This window comes from Myxocyprinus asiaticus, chromosome 6 (assembly GCF_019703515.2).
Source record: "Myxocyprinus asiaticus isolate MX2 ecotype Aquarium Trade chromosome 6, UBuf_Myxa_2, whole genome shotgun sequence".
Lineage (NCBI taxonomy): Eukaryota > Metazoa > Chordata > Actinopteri > Cypriniformes > Catostomidae > Myxocyprinus > Myxocyprinus asiaticus.
Window position 1 is genome coordinate 28,283,053 of NC_059349.1, and position 16,499 is coordinate 28,299,551.

At 38.6% G+C, this 16,499-nt stretch overlaps 1 protein-coding gene across 4 annotated transcripts; it reads left to right on the forward strand.

The window, feature by feature from the left end:
• The first annotated feature begins 765 nt into the window (after window positions 1–765).
• LOC127442287 (E3 ubiquitin-protein ligase HECTD3-like) lies at window positions 766–15,776 on the forward strand. 4 transcript variants are annotated; one of them, XM_051700192.1, is made up of 21 exons: window positions 766–1,420; window positions 1,708–1,868; window positions 2,621–2,713; window positions 4,273–4,408; window positions 4,509–4,630; window positions 4,813–4,947; window positions 7,641–7,723; window positions 7,836–8,001; window positions 8,104–8,185; window positions 10,344–10,526; window positions 10,621–10,673; window positions 10,779–10,843; window positions 10,931–11,034; window positions 11,452–11,565; window positions 11,905–11,994; window positions 12,121–12,327; window positions 14,149–14,278; window positions 14,989–15,063; window positions 15,167–15,248; window positions 15,349–15,420; window positions 15,559–15,776. In XM_051700192.1, exons 1-21 carry the CDS (start codon window positions 1,073–1,075, stop codon window positions 15,641–15,643), a joined length of 2,586 nt encoding a protein of 861 aa, XP_051556152.1. In that variant the 5' UTR covers window positions 766–1,072; the 3' UTR covers window positions 15,644–15,776. The 4 variants fall into 4 exon arrangements, with proteins under 4 accessions (XP_051556152.1, XP_051556153.1, XP_051556155.1 ...); XM_051700193.1 differs by having other exon boundaries at window positions 4,512–4,630; XM_051700195.1 differs by having other exon boundaries at window positions 4,512–4,630; window positions 4,834–4,947.
• The last annotated feature ends 723 nt before the right edge of the window (window positions 15,777–16,499 follow it).

The window sequence follows — 16,499 nt, forward strand, 5'->3', positions numbered from 1 at the left end:
ATGCATGGGGTCATTGTCCATTTGGAAGACCCATTTGTGACTGATCTTTAACTTCCTGTCTGATGTCTTGAGATGTTGCTTCAATATTTCCACATAATTTTCCTTCCTCATGATGCCATCTATTTTGTGAAGTGCACCAGTCCCTCCTGCAGCAAAGCACCCCCACAACATGATGCTGCCACCCCCATGCTTCACGGTTGGGATGGTGTTCTTCGGCTTGCAAGCCTCACCCCTTTTCCTCCAAACATAACGATGGTCATTATGGTCAAAAAGTTCCATTTTTGTTTCATCACACCAGAGGACATTTTTCTTTGTCCCCATGTGCACTTGCAAACTGTAGTCTGGCTTTTTTATGGTGGTTTTTGGAGCAGTGGCTACCCATTTCCTCCAGCATCTTCACAAGGTCCTTTGCTGTTGTTCTGGGATTTATTTGTACTTTTCGCACCAAACTACGTTCATCTCTAGGAGACCGAATGCGTCTCCTTCCTGAGCGGTATGACGGCTGCGTGGTCCCATGGTGTTTATGCTTGCGTACTATTATTTGTACAGATGAACGTGGTACCTTCAGGCATTTGGAAATTGCTCCCAAGGCTTACTTAATATTCATGCTCCCAAGGCTTACTTAATATTCATCCCAAGGCTTACTTAATATTCATTCACCAGCTCTCTCTCTCTCTCTCTCTCTCTCTCTCTCTCTCTCTCTCTCTCTCTCTCTCTCTCTCTCTCTCTCTCTCTCTCTCTCTCTCTCTCTACACACACACACACACACACACACACACACTAGTGGATCGCTCTTTAGACCGGTAGAGAGATTCTTAGCTGCCTTGACATATGCCAGTTATCGCTGATACCAGTGTCCGTGAGAAAGATCTGGCGGGAGGCAAAAAATATTTATATATATTAACTGTGTCTAGACTTTTGTTTATGACATCGGATCTGAATTAAAACCGACAAACAGGGAAATAAAGGTAAAGCATATGTAAGTGTGATGTTCGCTGACGGCCGAACTGCTCAGTGTTGTTGACACATCCTCAGCTAGCCGTCCGGGCTAGCACACTGAAACTTGTGAAGAATGTCTACGGGCGACAACCCTCACACTCTCCTGGGAAGGATACGGTTTTTAAACAAGTGCATTGATTGTTTCCGGAAAAGTGAACCTCTGCCGGAGTCTTTATGTTACGTGCCGAAGGAGGTTTGCTATAAAATCTGTAAAGATTCGTCATCGGGCTCCGCTTCCGCGTCGTCGTCAACAGCTGGTAACTCCGGTGGTAAGAGTCTGGTGTCCGTATGGGAGAGCCCACATCAAGCGCCACATAAGAAATTGTGCAAGTGCAACATCGAACCAAAGAAAGGGACGTGTATACGGACAACAGGGGAAGAATACTGTAACAGCCATGGCCTTTGGGTCAAAATAAGCAAGGTAACACACCTATATGTATTATATCCTTTATGTCCTATCGTGAACCGGTGTCAGAAACTATTCTGATTGATGTGCAGTTTCATTATTGCTATGTGCACTGACACAGAACTTCCTGGTCCATGACGTCACGGCCAGTAGTGTTGATTCATGTATGGCTCTTTTAGAATTTTCCACTCTCCAGGTCAATGGATGCTGTAGTTAAATGGACATTCAAACGAGAACCAGCCTGTTTTGTTTGTCAAACAGCCTTTGTCAATGTGTTAGTTTGACTGTCCTGTCCATTGCAGGAGCAGTTGGAGGAGCATCGTGGTGGTCTGGACCTAGAGGAAGGCTGGATTCTGGTGTGTAAACACACAGAGGGTGGAGACAGGCTTGTGCCAGTGGAATCTCCTGATACTATCAGCCGGCAACAGCAGCTGTTTGGCTATGACCACAAGCCTTGTAACAGGTTTGTTCATGTAGAACACATGGTTATTGTCAAGCATTTTTAATGGAAGTGAATGGGGGCCAGTCCATTAACATTAAAATACACACTGTTTCAAAAGTATAGCCACAAGATGTAAACATAATACGTGTTAACATGATTGTAGTGTGATAAAATCGCTTGCCTTGTCTGTGTACAGGTTTATACAATATTACAACTTCATTGTCATGACAAAGCAACGTCGATAAACACTGTAATCTGGTAACTGCTGTAGCATTGGTAAATCTGTGATTTTGTTACACTAAAATCATGTTGCCACATATAATGTTTATGTCTTGTGGCTATACTTTTGAAATGGTGTGTATTTTAATGTTTATGGACTGGCCCCATTCACTTCCATTGCAAGTGCCTTACTGCAACCATGTTTTTTGATTATTATTTTTAATTTTTTTTAATGGGATAATCATCGTTATGCCACAAATGCTGTCGATTGAGCTTAACTATTGAAATTAGAACATTCCTTAAATCAATGAGGTCATAAGATGCCATTAAAAGTTGACTGGGAACAAAGCCTTGTCAGCTTAGTATACATTCAGCTGAATTACAGCTCAGTACTTGAATTGTGCACTGTTATTGACAGCCATGGTGATGAATGCAACACACTTAGATCAACACACAAAAAAATGGTGATTGTGAATGACTGTGCAGTCCGTGGTTTTGAAATGCCATTATTTGTGCTGTTAAAATGGCATTTCACGGGCTACTTGGCTTTGTAGATGGGAGCAGGTCGTGGATGTGGAGAACTCCTTACACGTCGGTGCGAAACCTAAGGTGGCAGAGTCAGACGAGGCTGCTGTTCGGAAGCTGAGGTGAGTGGATGGTTTTACACTGTGGAAAATGCAAATGATTCAGATGCCATTATCCAGATTCTGACACAAATTAGAAATGTCTTTTATAGCTTTAGTGCAGTCCTGTTATAGTTACAATGCATGGCCAAAAGTATGTGGATTTATTAATGGGTTTGGTTCACCATCACCTAGACTTTCTTTCTTCTGCAGAACACAAACGAAGATATTTAGAAGAATATGTCTACTCTGTAGGTCCATACAATGCAAGGGAATTGTGACCAAAACTTTGAATCTCCAAAAAGCTCATAAAAGCAGCATAAAAGTAGTCCATATGACTCCAGTGTTTTAATCAATTTCTTCTGAAGCAATCCAGTTGGTTTTGGGTCAGAACAGACCAAAATGTAACTCATTTTTTTAATGTACATCTTGCCATTGCAGTCTCCTTGGTGATCAAAATTTCAAGCTCGATCACACTTCCTAGCACATCTGTACATGCATCAAGCACTAGGAAGTGTAATCAAGCTTGAAATCATGATCGTGCATAGAGACTGCAATGGCAAGATGTACAGTGAAAAAGGAGTTTTGTTCTGTTCTCACCCAAAACCAATTGAATTGCTTCAGAAGACATGGATTAAACCACAGAGTCTGATGGGTTTTATGAGACCTTTATTTGCTTTTTGGAGCTTCAGAATTTTGTTCATCATTCTCTTGCATTGTAAGGACCTACAGAGCTGAAATATTCTTCTAAAAATCTTCGTTTGTGTTCAGCAGAATATAGAAAGTCATACACATCTGGGATGGGATGAGGGTGAGTAAATTATGAAAATGTTTTCATTTTTGGGTGAACCATCCCTTTAACGCTACATTATACAATGGCTTTCTAGAGAACTGTGCGCTTCCAGCTTTGTGGCAACAGTATGGGGAAGACCCTTTTTTGTTCTCTGTGCACAAAGCGAAATCCATAAAGAAATAATGTAGTGAGTCTGGTGTGGAAGAACTTTCACTGGCTTCCACAAAACTCAGACCTGAACCCCGCTGAACACCTCTGGGATGAATTGGAATGCCAACTGCGAGCCAGGCCAGAATGCCCAACATCAGTTCCTGACCTACCTGATGCTCTTGTGTATAAATGGGAGCAAATTCCTGCTGCCATGTTCCAACATCTTGTGGAACGTCTTCCCTTAAGAGTGGAAGCTGTTGTAGCAGCAAAGGGAGAGATTAGGGCCTATGGTTTTGGAATTAAATGTTAAACAAACACATACAGTATTGTGCAAAATTTTTGTCTTAAGAAAAACTGTATCCAGGTGTACCTAAGAGAATTGGTGCTGTTTTGAAGGCAAAGGTGCCTTCAAATTACAACAATTATTGATTTAGCTTTTTTATGTTTACTGGACTTAGTATGACGTTAATTGATAAAAACTATTTATGGCATTTTTCACAAGTGCCTAAAACTTTTGCACAGTACTGTATGTGTCTAGTATTTGGGTGTCCACATACTTTTGGATTTACAATTTAGTCTAATTGAGACCTCTACTCTGATGGATAGTATGCATTTAAAGTGAACACCCTCTGTTTCCCAGGTATGTACCTCCTACGTGGACTTTTGAATGCGACGAGGACCTCGTTCACTACTTCTATGACCATATTGGGAAGGAAGATGAAAATCTCGGCAGTGTGAAGCAATGTGTGACCAGCATTGATGTGTCTTCTAGTTCGGTATGTGAGTGCTAAGGATCATGTTGCTTAATAGTGTAGAGCAGCAAGATTTCAAAATATCAGATGTTCTAGACTAGTAAGTGAGTTGTTCTGCTTGAAGGAGGACCCCAGTGGTGGTGCAAGTTGCCTGACAGATGGAGACACAGAGACATACTGGGAGAGTGATGGCATGCAGGGACAGCACTGGATCCGTCTGCACATGAAGAGAGGCACTGTGGTCAAGTAAGGAGCTTTGATCTGCTGCTGACTATTTCAATTATCATGGTGTCTCACTCAGTAGTAATTGCACAGTTAAAATTGCACAACACCTGCAACTATTTTACTCCGACTTTAACGTATTTATTCATCTACATCCATATTTCTTTACTGCATGCTGACTGTCTACGTTCTTATTTTCATTTTAGTTTATTTTATTTTCATTTTAGCAAACTGATATTAACAGTGGATTCAACAGATGATAACTACATGCCCAAAAGAGTGACTGTGTATGGTGGAGAGGGAGAAAACCTCAAGAAATACAGTGACGTAACAATAGATGAGTAAGTCTCACACTACAGATATAAAGTGGCCCTCAAAGGTATTGGGACACACTTAAAATTAATGAATTTCATAGCATTACAACTATGCAAATGGTGCTACACCTTTTCTCAGAACTAACTTAACTTTCTTAGCAATTTGTGAAATTACTTTTAAAGTCAGTTCCCCACAAATCAAGTTCACACAGGTGCCCTAGAAGTGTAACCACAGGTGTAGTTCACATTAACATTTGATTGCATAAAGTGTCTACACCGATCAGCCACAACATTAAAACCACCTGCCTAATATTGTGTAGGTCCCCCATCGTGCCACCAAAACAGTGCCAACCCGCATCTCAGAATAGCATTCTGAGATGATGTTCTTCTCACCACAATTGTACAGAACGGTTATCTGAGTTACCGTAGACTTTGTCAGTTCAAACCAGTCTGGCCATTCTCTGTTTACCCCTCTCATCAACAAGGTGTTTCCATCCGCAGAACTGCCACTGGATGATTCACTGGATGATTTTTTATTTTTTTTATTTTATTTGGCACCATTCAGAGTAAATTCTTAAGACTGTTGTGTGTGAAAATCCCAGGAGATCAGCAGTTGCAGAAATACTCAAACCAGCCCATCTGGCACCAACAATAATTTATGTGATTATCTACTCAGCCAATCGTGTGTCAGCAGTGCAGTGCATACATTCATGCAGATACTGGTCAGGAACTTCAGTTAATGTTCACATAAACCATCAGAATGGGGAAAAAATGTGATCGCAGTGATTTCGATCGTGGCATAAATGTTGGTGCCAGACAGGCTGGTTTGAGTATTTCTGTAACTGCTGATCTACTGGGATTTTCATGCACAACAGTCTCTACAATTTACTCAGAATGGTGCCAAACACAAAAAAACATCCAGTGAGGGGCAGTTCTGCGATTGGAATTGCCAGTGGGTTGGCGCTGTTTTGGCGGCACGAGGGGGATCTACACAATATTAGGCAAGTCAAGTCATTTTTATTTGTATAGCGCTTTTCACAACACACATCGTTTCAAAGCAGCTTTACAGAAAATCATGCATTAACAGAAAATTAAAACTGTAATATTATAAAGTCTTAGAGTGATCATTGTGTAGTTTGATGAAATATGATTGTAAATTGTGTATAAAATGTAATAATAATTAATAATTGTATTTAGAAACTCGGTGAGCAAGGCGACTGTGTCAAGGAACACAAAACTCCATAAGATGTTGGTTATTGGAGAAAAATAACCTTGGGAGAAACCAGGCTCACTGTGGGGACCAGTTCCCCTCTGGCTAAACAGCATGAATATAATGCCAATATTACTTATTTATGTACAGTGCAGGTCATGGTTTTAAATTAGTAAACTAAGTAAGTGTTAAGGGCCAGTGTTTAAACAAAGATTTTGTATGAACTGTAAGATTAATGACTAATGTCTGCAGGTGGTTTTAATGTTGTGGCTGATTGGTATATGTACTCGGTTTATCTATTGCTTAATAAAGCCCAACAACCTTCTTTTTTGTGTGAAATGTTTTGCTTGAAAAAATGTTTTAAGAAAAATGGGGGACTTGGGGACTACACACTAAATACTAAGAAACTGTGAAATTCATGTTTTGTTTTTGTTCACCTTCAACTATTTCACTCAAATTGTTATGCTAAGGATTTTTTTTTAAAACTAATATTTTAATGAATATTTGTGTCCTTAATATTTTTAATATGTAGTAATGATTTTATAAAAGCAGTAAGGCACTTGAGGCTGCGCCATATTGTAGATGTAGTTACGACTGAATGGGTTGCAGCCCTTAAGCCATAACTATATTGACAGTATAGCACATCCGGGGACGTGGGTATTGACCCGAATATATGACGTAAGAACATCAGCTGCAAAAATAATCCACTCTGGTTTTGTTAAACAAGCTCCATTTAAGCATGAAACATTTTCTTTGTATATTGTGTATCACTTACAGTTGAAAAGAGCCATCCGACTCGCTGTTAACTGCCGCTCTTTTAAATTCAGAGTATTGAATGTTATGTTGCCTCAGCTCCCGGGGGATTATGGGATCGTTAAGTGTCCAGTTGATCAGCACTTCAGAATCTCACCAGAAATAGTATGTCATCCGGGTATTTCTCGATAACTGCTTCATGAAAACTGAGGATTTAGACATACTACTCCATTGGTATACTGTTTTTGGCATACTATATCGTAGTGAAATATGGATATTCGGGTGCAGCGACGATTAAGAGGTCATATCTGTGCTTTATCGTGACCAATCAGCATCCAGGACTGGAACTATCCATTTTATAAAATACATTACAACCTATAATATAAATATTACCTGTATTCAACAAGAAAACTTCAAAATGGAAGCATTGTCACGAGTGGTCTCAGACACTTGGAAGCCTCTATAAACGCAACTTCTTTTTTTAAATTTTTTTTATTAACATTTATTTATTAAATCATACAATAACAATGAAATGCAAAACATATATAACGCAACTTGTTTTGACATTTTGTTACCTAATGCAGTGTTACACATTTTTTTTAAGTGTGGCTTAAAATACACCCAAATATAATTTGGGGCCACTGTAAAGATTCTGTTATTATCATTTCATATTTCTAAGCTATAACAGAGCACTATTTTCAGATTATAAACATGTGAAGGTTAAGTAATGTTGCAATGGTATGCCTTTCTCTTGCAGCAATTTAATAGGAGAGGTTTGCGTTCTGGAGGATATGACGTCTCACTTGCCTGTTATAGAGATCAGGATTGAGGAATGCAGAGGTAAGGTTAATCTGAAATGACCTGTGCTCTCATCTGAGAGAGAGAAAGGTAAACTCTTGACTACTCAACTCAGTACTTAAGAGGTTTTTCTTGGAATTGTCATTTGCACTAGATGAGGGAATTGATGTACGGATCAGAGGTCTAAAGATTAAATCGTCCTGTGAGCGTGACCTGGGCCTGAATGCAGAAGTATTCCAGTCTCCCAACCTTGTGCGCTACCCAAGACTGGAGGGCACACCCCCTGATGTCCTTTTTCGGCGTGCACTGGTCATTCAGAGGTAAGCAATGTGTGACTTAAGGTTTGTTTACAAACCACATTTGAAACATAGTGAAGTAGAATCAAGTACTGTTAATTCACAATGTATTCTGTGTGTCTGTAGGTTCATCACACTCCTGGACTGTCTGTTGCCTCATATAGTACCTGCATGGGACTACAGCCTTGGGACATTCAACCAGATCAAAGTTAGTGTGTGAACAGCTTTATTAGTCATATAGTCATGTGCAGGTGAGCACATTATTAGTGCCCGCAAAACTCCTCAGAAAGCTCTGCGGATTTCCGCAGAATTTCAGTGCCTGTCATTTACCAAATTCCATCATCCATGTAACTTATTTTGACAATTCTAGCTGTCTTGTTATACAAGAGCTATTTGTTCCAATGTCCATGTGGTCACACAATTGAAATGATTACTTTCATGATCATTAAATGGTTATTCTAATGTAGAATAACCATTTATTGACTACGTTTGATTGCATAGAAGTATGTTTATTTTACAAATTGTTTTTGATTTCCTCACAAATATATGTAAAATCAGTAAATTTTAGGGCAGTGAATCGATTAATACATTTTAACTAATTAATCGCAAAGTTTTCAGTGATTAATCATGTTACTTTAAAACAAACATTAAAATATAATCATAAATATACACCAATCAGCCACAACATTAAAACCACCTGCCTAATATTGTGTCGATCCCCCTCGTGCCACCAAAACAGCGCCAACCCGCATCTCAGAATAACATTCTGAGATGATGTTCTTCTCGCCACAATTGTAGAGCGCGGTTATCTGAGTTACCGTAGACTTTTTCAGTTCAAACCAGTCTGGCCATTCTCTGTTGATCTCTCTCATCAACAAGGCTTTTCCGTCCACAGATCATTCATGTGATTATCTAATCTGCCAATCGTGTGGCAGCAGTGCAGTGCATAAAATCATGCAGATACTGGTCAGGAGCTTCTGTTAATGTTCACATCAACCATCAGAAGGGGTAAAAATTGGGGAAAAAATATGATCGCAGTGATTTGAACCATGGAATGATTGTTGGTGCCAGATGGACTGGTTTGAGTATTTCTGTAACTGCTGATCTCCTGGGATTTTCACACAAAACAGTCTCTAGAATTTACACCGAATGGTGCCAAAAACAAAAAATATCCAGTGAGAGGCAGTTCTTCGGATGGAATGTCTTGTTGATGAGAAAGGTCAGCAGTGAATGAACAGACTGGTTTGAACTGACAAAGTCTACGGTAACGCAGATAACCGCTTTGTAGAATTATGTTGAGAAGAATATCATCTCAGAATGCTATTCTGAGATGCGGGTTGGCGCTGTTTTGGCAGCACGAGGGGGACCTACACAATATTAGGCAGGTGGTTTTAATGTTGTGGCTGATTGGTGTATTTACTTTATACTTTGTCTCAAAGAACTTGCAAGAAATTGGTTAGTCATCATTTATTTTAATTATTTAAATATAAACATGTTAAATGTTCAGTTTTTTGGCGGATATAGTTAATTAGACACATTTTCACAGATAAATCTTTGATACAGGTATATGTAAACTTGCCATAAAATCAGCTGACATGCTGTAATTAAAAGTTGGGCAAAATCTTCTGCCATTTTCCAGTGGACTTATTGAAGGACCAAATGGGCAGATTCAATTCATACCAAGCTTTACTGGCAAGATAAACTTAACTGTACATTGCCAATGCATTATTTGACACTATACATACAGATATTGACACCAATTGAATGCTGAAGTTTAATTTAAACTGCTGCTGCTTAGTCTCCATTGTGCACACACTGGGTCTCTGTCGCACGGTTTTGCTTTTGACACTGGTTCAGATGACAGTGAGTGAGCGTTGCGAAGAGATACAACAGCTTATCTCTCCAGTCTCCATTCTCTGCACAATAAATCCGCTGCCGTGTTTATTATGCCCGGGACATGTGTCGTGCATAATGAGTAAGCATGCACTGCTCCACACAATCAGTTTCTGTGCTAGAATTTGCAGTCGAGTTGAGCATGTACCTCCTGGAAATGTATACAGTATATGCCAATTTTATCCACAGGAAGTGGGGAAAAACATTAGTGAAGTTTCAGGAAGTGAAAAAAGGGATACTGCATTAATTGTGTTAAAAAAAAAATGTAACACGTTAAACAGTTAATTATTAATTGCAAGTATTGACGCATTAAATTTCCCAGCCCTAGTAAATTTCATTGTACCTTTAATTTCTGTAGTTCAAGAATGGAGATTTTATTTAACTTTTGTTTACTGTGTTTTGAACACTTTATCAACACTTAGCATGTACTCTAAATATTTTTTGTTTCCAATTTCTGTGCTTTTTTTCTTTAGAGCATAAAGCAGTTCCTGTTGTTGTCCAAGCGTCGCTCTGCCCTCATAACCCAGTGCCTGAAGGACTCTGAGACCAGTAAGCCTAACTTCATGCCCCGCCTTTACATCAACCGTCGCCTCGCCATGGAACACCGTGACAACCCCACTCTGGACCCCACTTGTAAAAATGCAGTCTTCACTCAGGTATTTCACAAAACAAGTGTCAATTAAGTTACAAAAACATATATCTGTATGATTTTAGAGGATTAAACACAGCAAATACTTTTATGTCATGTAGGTGTACGAGGGTCTGAAGCCATCTGACAAGTACGAAAAGACTCTAGACTACAGGTAGTCTCTTTCTGTATTAGACAAACTATATCATAAACTAGTTACGATCATGTCATTATCACTTTATTTTACTTTTACAAATAACTGTTTTTCTTTTTGTTCCAGGTGGCCAGCACGATATGACCAGTGGTGGGAGTGTAAATTCATCGCAGAAGGCATCATCGATCAAGGTCAAATAAGCTTCTTCACACTCATGTGATTGCCACAAAAACAGATCTCTGAGATGAATGTGAACCTGCGATTTCCATGTCTTGCAGGTGGTGGATTTCGAGACAGCCTAGCAGATATGTCTGAAGAGCTGTGTCCCAGCTCATCAGAGTGCTCCATGCCTCTTCCATTTTTCACTCGGACCTCTAACCAGGTAACACTTCATTCATATCACACACTGTCCTGTTCTTTTGTGTTTCTTTAGCCTATTGATTTGAGGCTCACTCAGTGCTGTTTAATGGAACTTTTTCTTTTCTTATACAACCTTTCAATGTTTGTTGCATAATGATTATTGGGGCGGCTGTGGCTTAGGTGGTAGAGCAGTTTGGCCACTAATCGCAGGGTTGGCGGTTCGATTCCTGGCCCACATGCCGAAGTGTCCTTGGGCAAGACACTGAACCCCAAGTTGCTCCCAATGGCAGGCTAGCGCCTTGCATGGCAGCTCTGCCGTCATTGGTGTGTGAGTGTGTGCGTGAATGGTGAATGTGTCACAGTGTAAAGTGCTTTGGAACCACTAAGGTGTAGACCATTTACCATTTAAACTGTTTTTGAACTTGTGATCATGTTTTAGGGAGCTGGAGAGGCCAGAGACTTCTATGTGCCAAATCCTTCATGCCGACAATTCCACAAGTTTGAGTGGATTGGGCAACTTATGGGTGCAGCTCTTCGTGGGAAAGACTTTCTGGTCGGTGATTGTCTTGTAGTGTAATTGCAGCGGGGTAGCTGACATGCATTGACATCAATGTCCTGCAGCGTGACATGCTATGCTTCATCTTAACGTTATTTTGAACAACATTCACACATGCAGTTTGTTTGACATTTCAATTATATTAATTGATAGACTAAGTTAAATATTTTTATTTGACAACTTTGTTACTTTGTTGGACTTTTTAGGTGAACTGCAAAAAGGATGATCATAAATGTTGAAAAAATCCATAGTGACCAGTTACAGAACCTAAAATGTAAACTTTATATTATGCATTCATATGATTAGAGGCAGGGTGTAATAGTATTTATTTTTTAGGTTCTGGCTCTGCCGGGACTGGTGTGGAAGCAGCTAATTGGAGAAGCCGTCAGCTGGAGCAAAGACTTCCCTGCAGTAGATTCAGTGCTTGTGAGAAGCTTTTCTTTTCTTTGCATCTTGGCTCTGTTTGTGCTGAATGCTTATCCAACATGTAATCGTGTAATCATTGGGACTCCTAGCAGTGTGTGATAGAACATGTTTGATATGATTCCTCAGGTAAAGTTGTTGGAGGCTATGGAGCATATGGACAAAGAAACATTTGACTTTAAGTTTGGTCAGGAGCTTGTGTACACCACACCTCTGAGTGACGGCCGGCTGGTAGAGCTGATTCCAGGAGGCATTGGAGTAGTGGTTCGATATGAAGATCGCAATGAGTTCATACGCTTGGTAAAGAAAGCGAGACTAGAAGAGAGCAGAGAACAGGTATTGCTACATACAGTCTTTATAGTTATGTTAGGTCATTAACATCATATACATTTGTGCTGGGAATTAGCAGTAAAGCAACATGCTGCTAGCAGCAACCCTTTTTCAGGGTTCCAACGATCATGGAAAAGCTGGAAATATAATTCTAAAATTAATGGAAAATATTGTTAATAAATTAATAAAAATGGAATTTATATATATATATATATATATACCAATTTCATAATTCTAAAATTAATGGAAAATATTGTTAATAAATTAATACAAATGGAATTTATATATATATATATATATATATACACACACACACACACACACACACACACACACACACACACACACTGGTGGCCAAAAGTTTGGAATAATGTACATATTTTGCTCTTAAGGAAAGAAATTGGTACTTTTATTCACCAAAGTGGCATTCAACTGATCACAATGTATAGTCAGGACATTAATAACATGAACAATTACTATTACAATTTGAATTTATTTATTTTTCTACTTAAACTACTTCAAAGAGTTCTCATCAAATAATCCTCCACGTGCAGCAATGACAGCTTTGCAGATCCTTGGCATTCTAGCTGTCAGTTTGTCCAGATACTCAGGTGACATTTCACCCCACGCTTCCTGTAGCACTTGCCATAGATGCGGCTGTCTTGACGGGCACTTCTCACGCACCTTAAAGTCTAGCTGATCCCACAAAAGCTCAATGGGGTTAAGATCCATAACACTCTTTTCCAATTATCTGTTGTCCAATGTCTGTTTCTTTGCCCACTCTAACCTTTTCTTTTTGTTTTTCTGTTTCAAAAGTGGCTTTTTCTTTGCAATTCTTCCCATAAGGCCTGCACTCCTGAGTCTTCTCTTTACTGTTGTACATGAAACTGGTGTTGAACGGGTAGAATTCAATGAAGCTGTCAGCTGAGGACATGTGAGGCATCTATTTCTCAAACTAGAGTCTCTGATGTACTTATCCTCTTGTTTAGTTGTACATCTGGCCTTCCACATCTCTTTCTGTCCTTGTTAGAGCCAGTTGTCCTTTGTCTTTGAAGACTCTAGTGTACACCTTTGTATGAAATCTTCAGTTTTTTGGCAATTTCAAGCATTGTATAGCGTTCATTCCTCAAAACAATGATTGACTGATGAGTTTTTAGAGAAAGCTGTTTCTTTTTTTGCCATTTTTTACCTAATATTGACTTAAGATATGTCAGTCTATTGCATACTGTGGCAACTCAAAAACAAACACAAAGACAAAGTTAAGCTTCATTTAAAGAACCAAATAGCTTTTAACTGTGTTTAATATAATGGCAAGTGATTTTCTAGTAACAAATTAGCAATTTAGCATGATTACTCAAGGATAAGGTGTTGGAGTGATGGCTGGTGGAAATGGGGCCTGTCTAGATTTGATCAAAAAATACTTTTTTCAAATAGAGATAGTGCTGTTTTTACATCAGTAATGTCCTGACTATACTTTGTGATCAGTTGAATGCCATTTTGGTGAATTAAAGTACCAATTTAATTCCGAAACAGCAAAATCTGTACATTATTCCAAACTTTTGGCCGCCTGTGTGTGTGTGTGTGTGTGTGTGTGTGTGTGTGTGTGTGTGTATATATATATATATATATACATTTTATATGTTAAATATTGAGCTTCTCGCAAGCCATTGTGATGTTTGATTTGTGTAATTGAGTCATTGTTCAAAAAAATATGGGAACCTTGCTTTTTTTTTTAGACCTTGTTTTTCCCGATGACATACCAAGAAGATATTTCACCATCAATTCACAAAACCTGAATTTAATCAAGGCTGTATTCCTGTACTACAGATAGCTGCCTTGCAGGCAGGACTAGTGAAGGTGGTGCCACAGGCTGTGCTTGATCTTCTAACATGGCAGGAAGTGGAGAAGAAAGTGTGTGGAGACCCAGAAATCACAGTGGAGGCCCTTAAACGCCTCAGTGAGTCATACGCCAGCTGACATGAGCATTAAATAATTCACATTCTCTGCCTCGGCGTGAATTCTTGCAGGCACTGAACCGAATAGTGGTTTGAAATGAAAACATTACTGCGCTGTAGAGCAGTGGTTCTCAGCTGGTTTTCCTTCAGGACCCAGATTTTACATTGGACATCAAGTGGCAATAAAAAAGTAACAACATTTTCTTTAGAAACAAACATTAAAATGTATTCAAATTACCATGACCTGCATAGGCCCAACAATATGCAAAATGATTAACATGCATGGGCTAAATTTTGTAAATGCATAAACAGTAGAAGTGTGGTTTACCAGCCTTAAGGCCTTTAAGCAGCACACAACAAATCACTGACGGCAAATAATGGAACAAATAACAAATGGAAGGAACAAATGCTGAGCCTACCACAAGTTTCATTGTAAAAGATATGGAAAGCGTTTTCTTCTCCATTTTAAAAGGTTTATAATTTTGATATCCTAGTGATGCATGATTATATTGTTGGTTGCTTTTTATTTGCATTTATCTTTTTTATGCCCTGCTCTCCAGGACCCTATCAGAACAGACCTGTGACCCACCAGTTGAGAACCACTGCTGTAGAGAATGCATGCTACAATTTTAACTAAATGTTTTTTAATGCATTTAACATGTTGTCATATATCCAAAATGTAAGAGTTAAAATGTTTTTTACTTTTGATCAGCACGCTATGAGGACTTGGAACAAACAGATGTCAGAGTGCAATATTTATGGGAAGCCCTGATGAACTTCACCAATGGTTAGTTGGGTTCCTTGTTGTGCATGAAAAGAATGGTTCTAGTAATAAGAAAAAGTAATACGTAAATATGTTGCTCATGCTGATACATTTTCACTTTTACCAGAGGATCGTAGCAGGTTTTTGAGGTTTGTCACTGGCAGAAGTCGTCTTCCTGCTCCAATCTACATCTTCCCAGACAAACAAGGGTATGTAAGCTGACCTGCAAATAACTGTGGCAATAATGGTAATCATGACAATTTTTTAGCTTGTGGTTAGAATAAACATTGAACAAACATTTTTGTCTAGGTCTGAAATCACAGATGCACTACCACAGTCTTCAACATGTTCCAGCACCCTTTATCTACCCAAATACCCAAGGTATGTTTGTATAATATAGAATACATTATTTTATATAATTATTATATTTAGAGAGAGAGTGGTTGGATTTTTTTCATAAGCACTGATTTAACTTTGAGTGAATTTGATATTGTGTGTGCATGTAATCCCAATCTGCAGTGCTAAAATTTGTGAAGAGAAGCTTCGCTATGCTGCATATAACTGTGTGGCCATCGACACAGACATGAGCCCATGGGAGGAGTGACCTGATCTTGACGTGTTTACGGCAACAGGATTTTTGCGTAAATTAACTGTAGCCATCAGCACCATGCATATGACCATGTCTACACTATTGCCAATTACATCTGTAGAGTATAAATAAAAATGTTATAAATGGACCCTGGCTGATACTCTTTCCAATCTTATTTAAACTGGTTGAAATTGGGCGGACATTTATTTAGGACAATAAAGAAATGCAAATCTGAGACCATTAGTGAAAATGATACTATTTTGAATTTGTTTCTAATTTCATAAATATATAAATCATTACAAATTACATTATCAGCATAACAATATGAATGAAAAGTTTAAATTAAGATTTTCAGGATTTCAGAGTATTTGGTGTTTGCTCCTTTTATGATGGCACGCAAACTGGCATTGACTTCACAATTTGTGCAAAACTTGATGATCCATGAAATCCCAGGAAAATGTTCCAAAGTGCATCTTGTGTGCTTCATTAGAAGCAAAGAAATCTGACCTTTTGTACAAAGGGGTTATCGGTCAATGTGACAAATTTGTATACATTTGATTAGAGACTTAGAACTAATGCAGAATCTTAAATATTCCTTCATTTTACATAATATTTATTTGTTTTAATTTTTTGAAAAACCCTAAATTGTCATTTATTTCCAGGTTTATATGACAAAAGGAAAAAAAAAATACAGTTTTTCAATGAAATCTCAGACATTTAGACCCCCCTGGCCAAATATCAGTTCAATTATAGTGTGACATTGTGTTATATTAAATAATTTAACTTAATAATTTAAGTGATTTGTAGTATTACATTCTCCCTGAAGCTACTTGTTCAAAAGCATAATGGTGATAACTTATGGATGGTCTAA

Bases quoted from the DNA above. Each gene is read 5' to 3' on its own strand.
- LOC127442287 (XM_051700192.1), top strand. From the start codon at position 1,073: ATGTCTACGGGCGACAACCCTCACACTCTCCTGGGAAGGATACGGTTT. The intron at 8,002-8,103 runs GTAAGCAATGTG...GTGTGTCTGTAG, and splicing joins CGTGCACTGGTCATTCAGAG to GTTCATCACACTCCTGGACT. The intron at 15,249-15,348 runs GTATGTAAGCTG...ATTTTTGTCTAG, and splicing joins ATCTTCCCAGACAAACAAGG to GTCTGAAATCACAGATGCAC.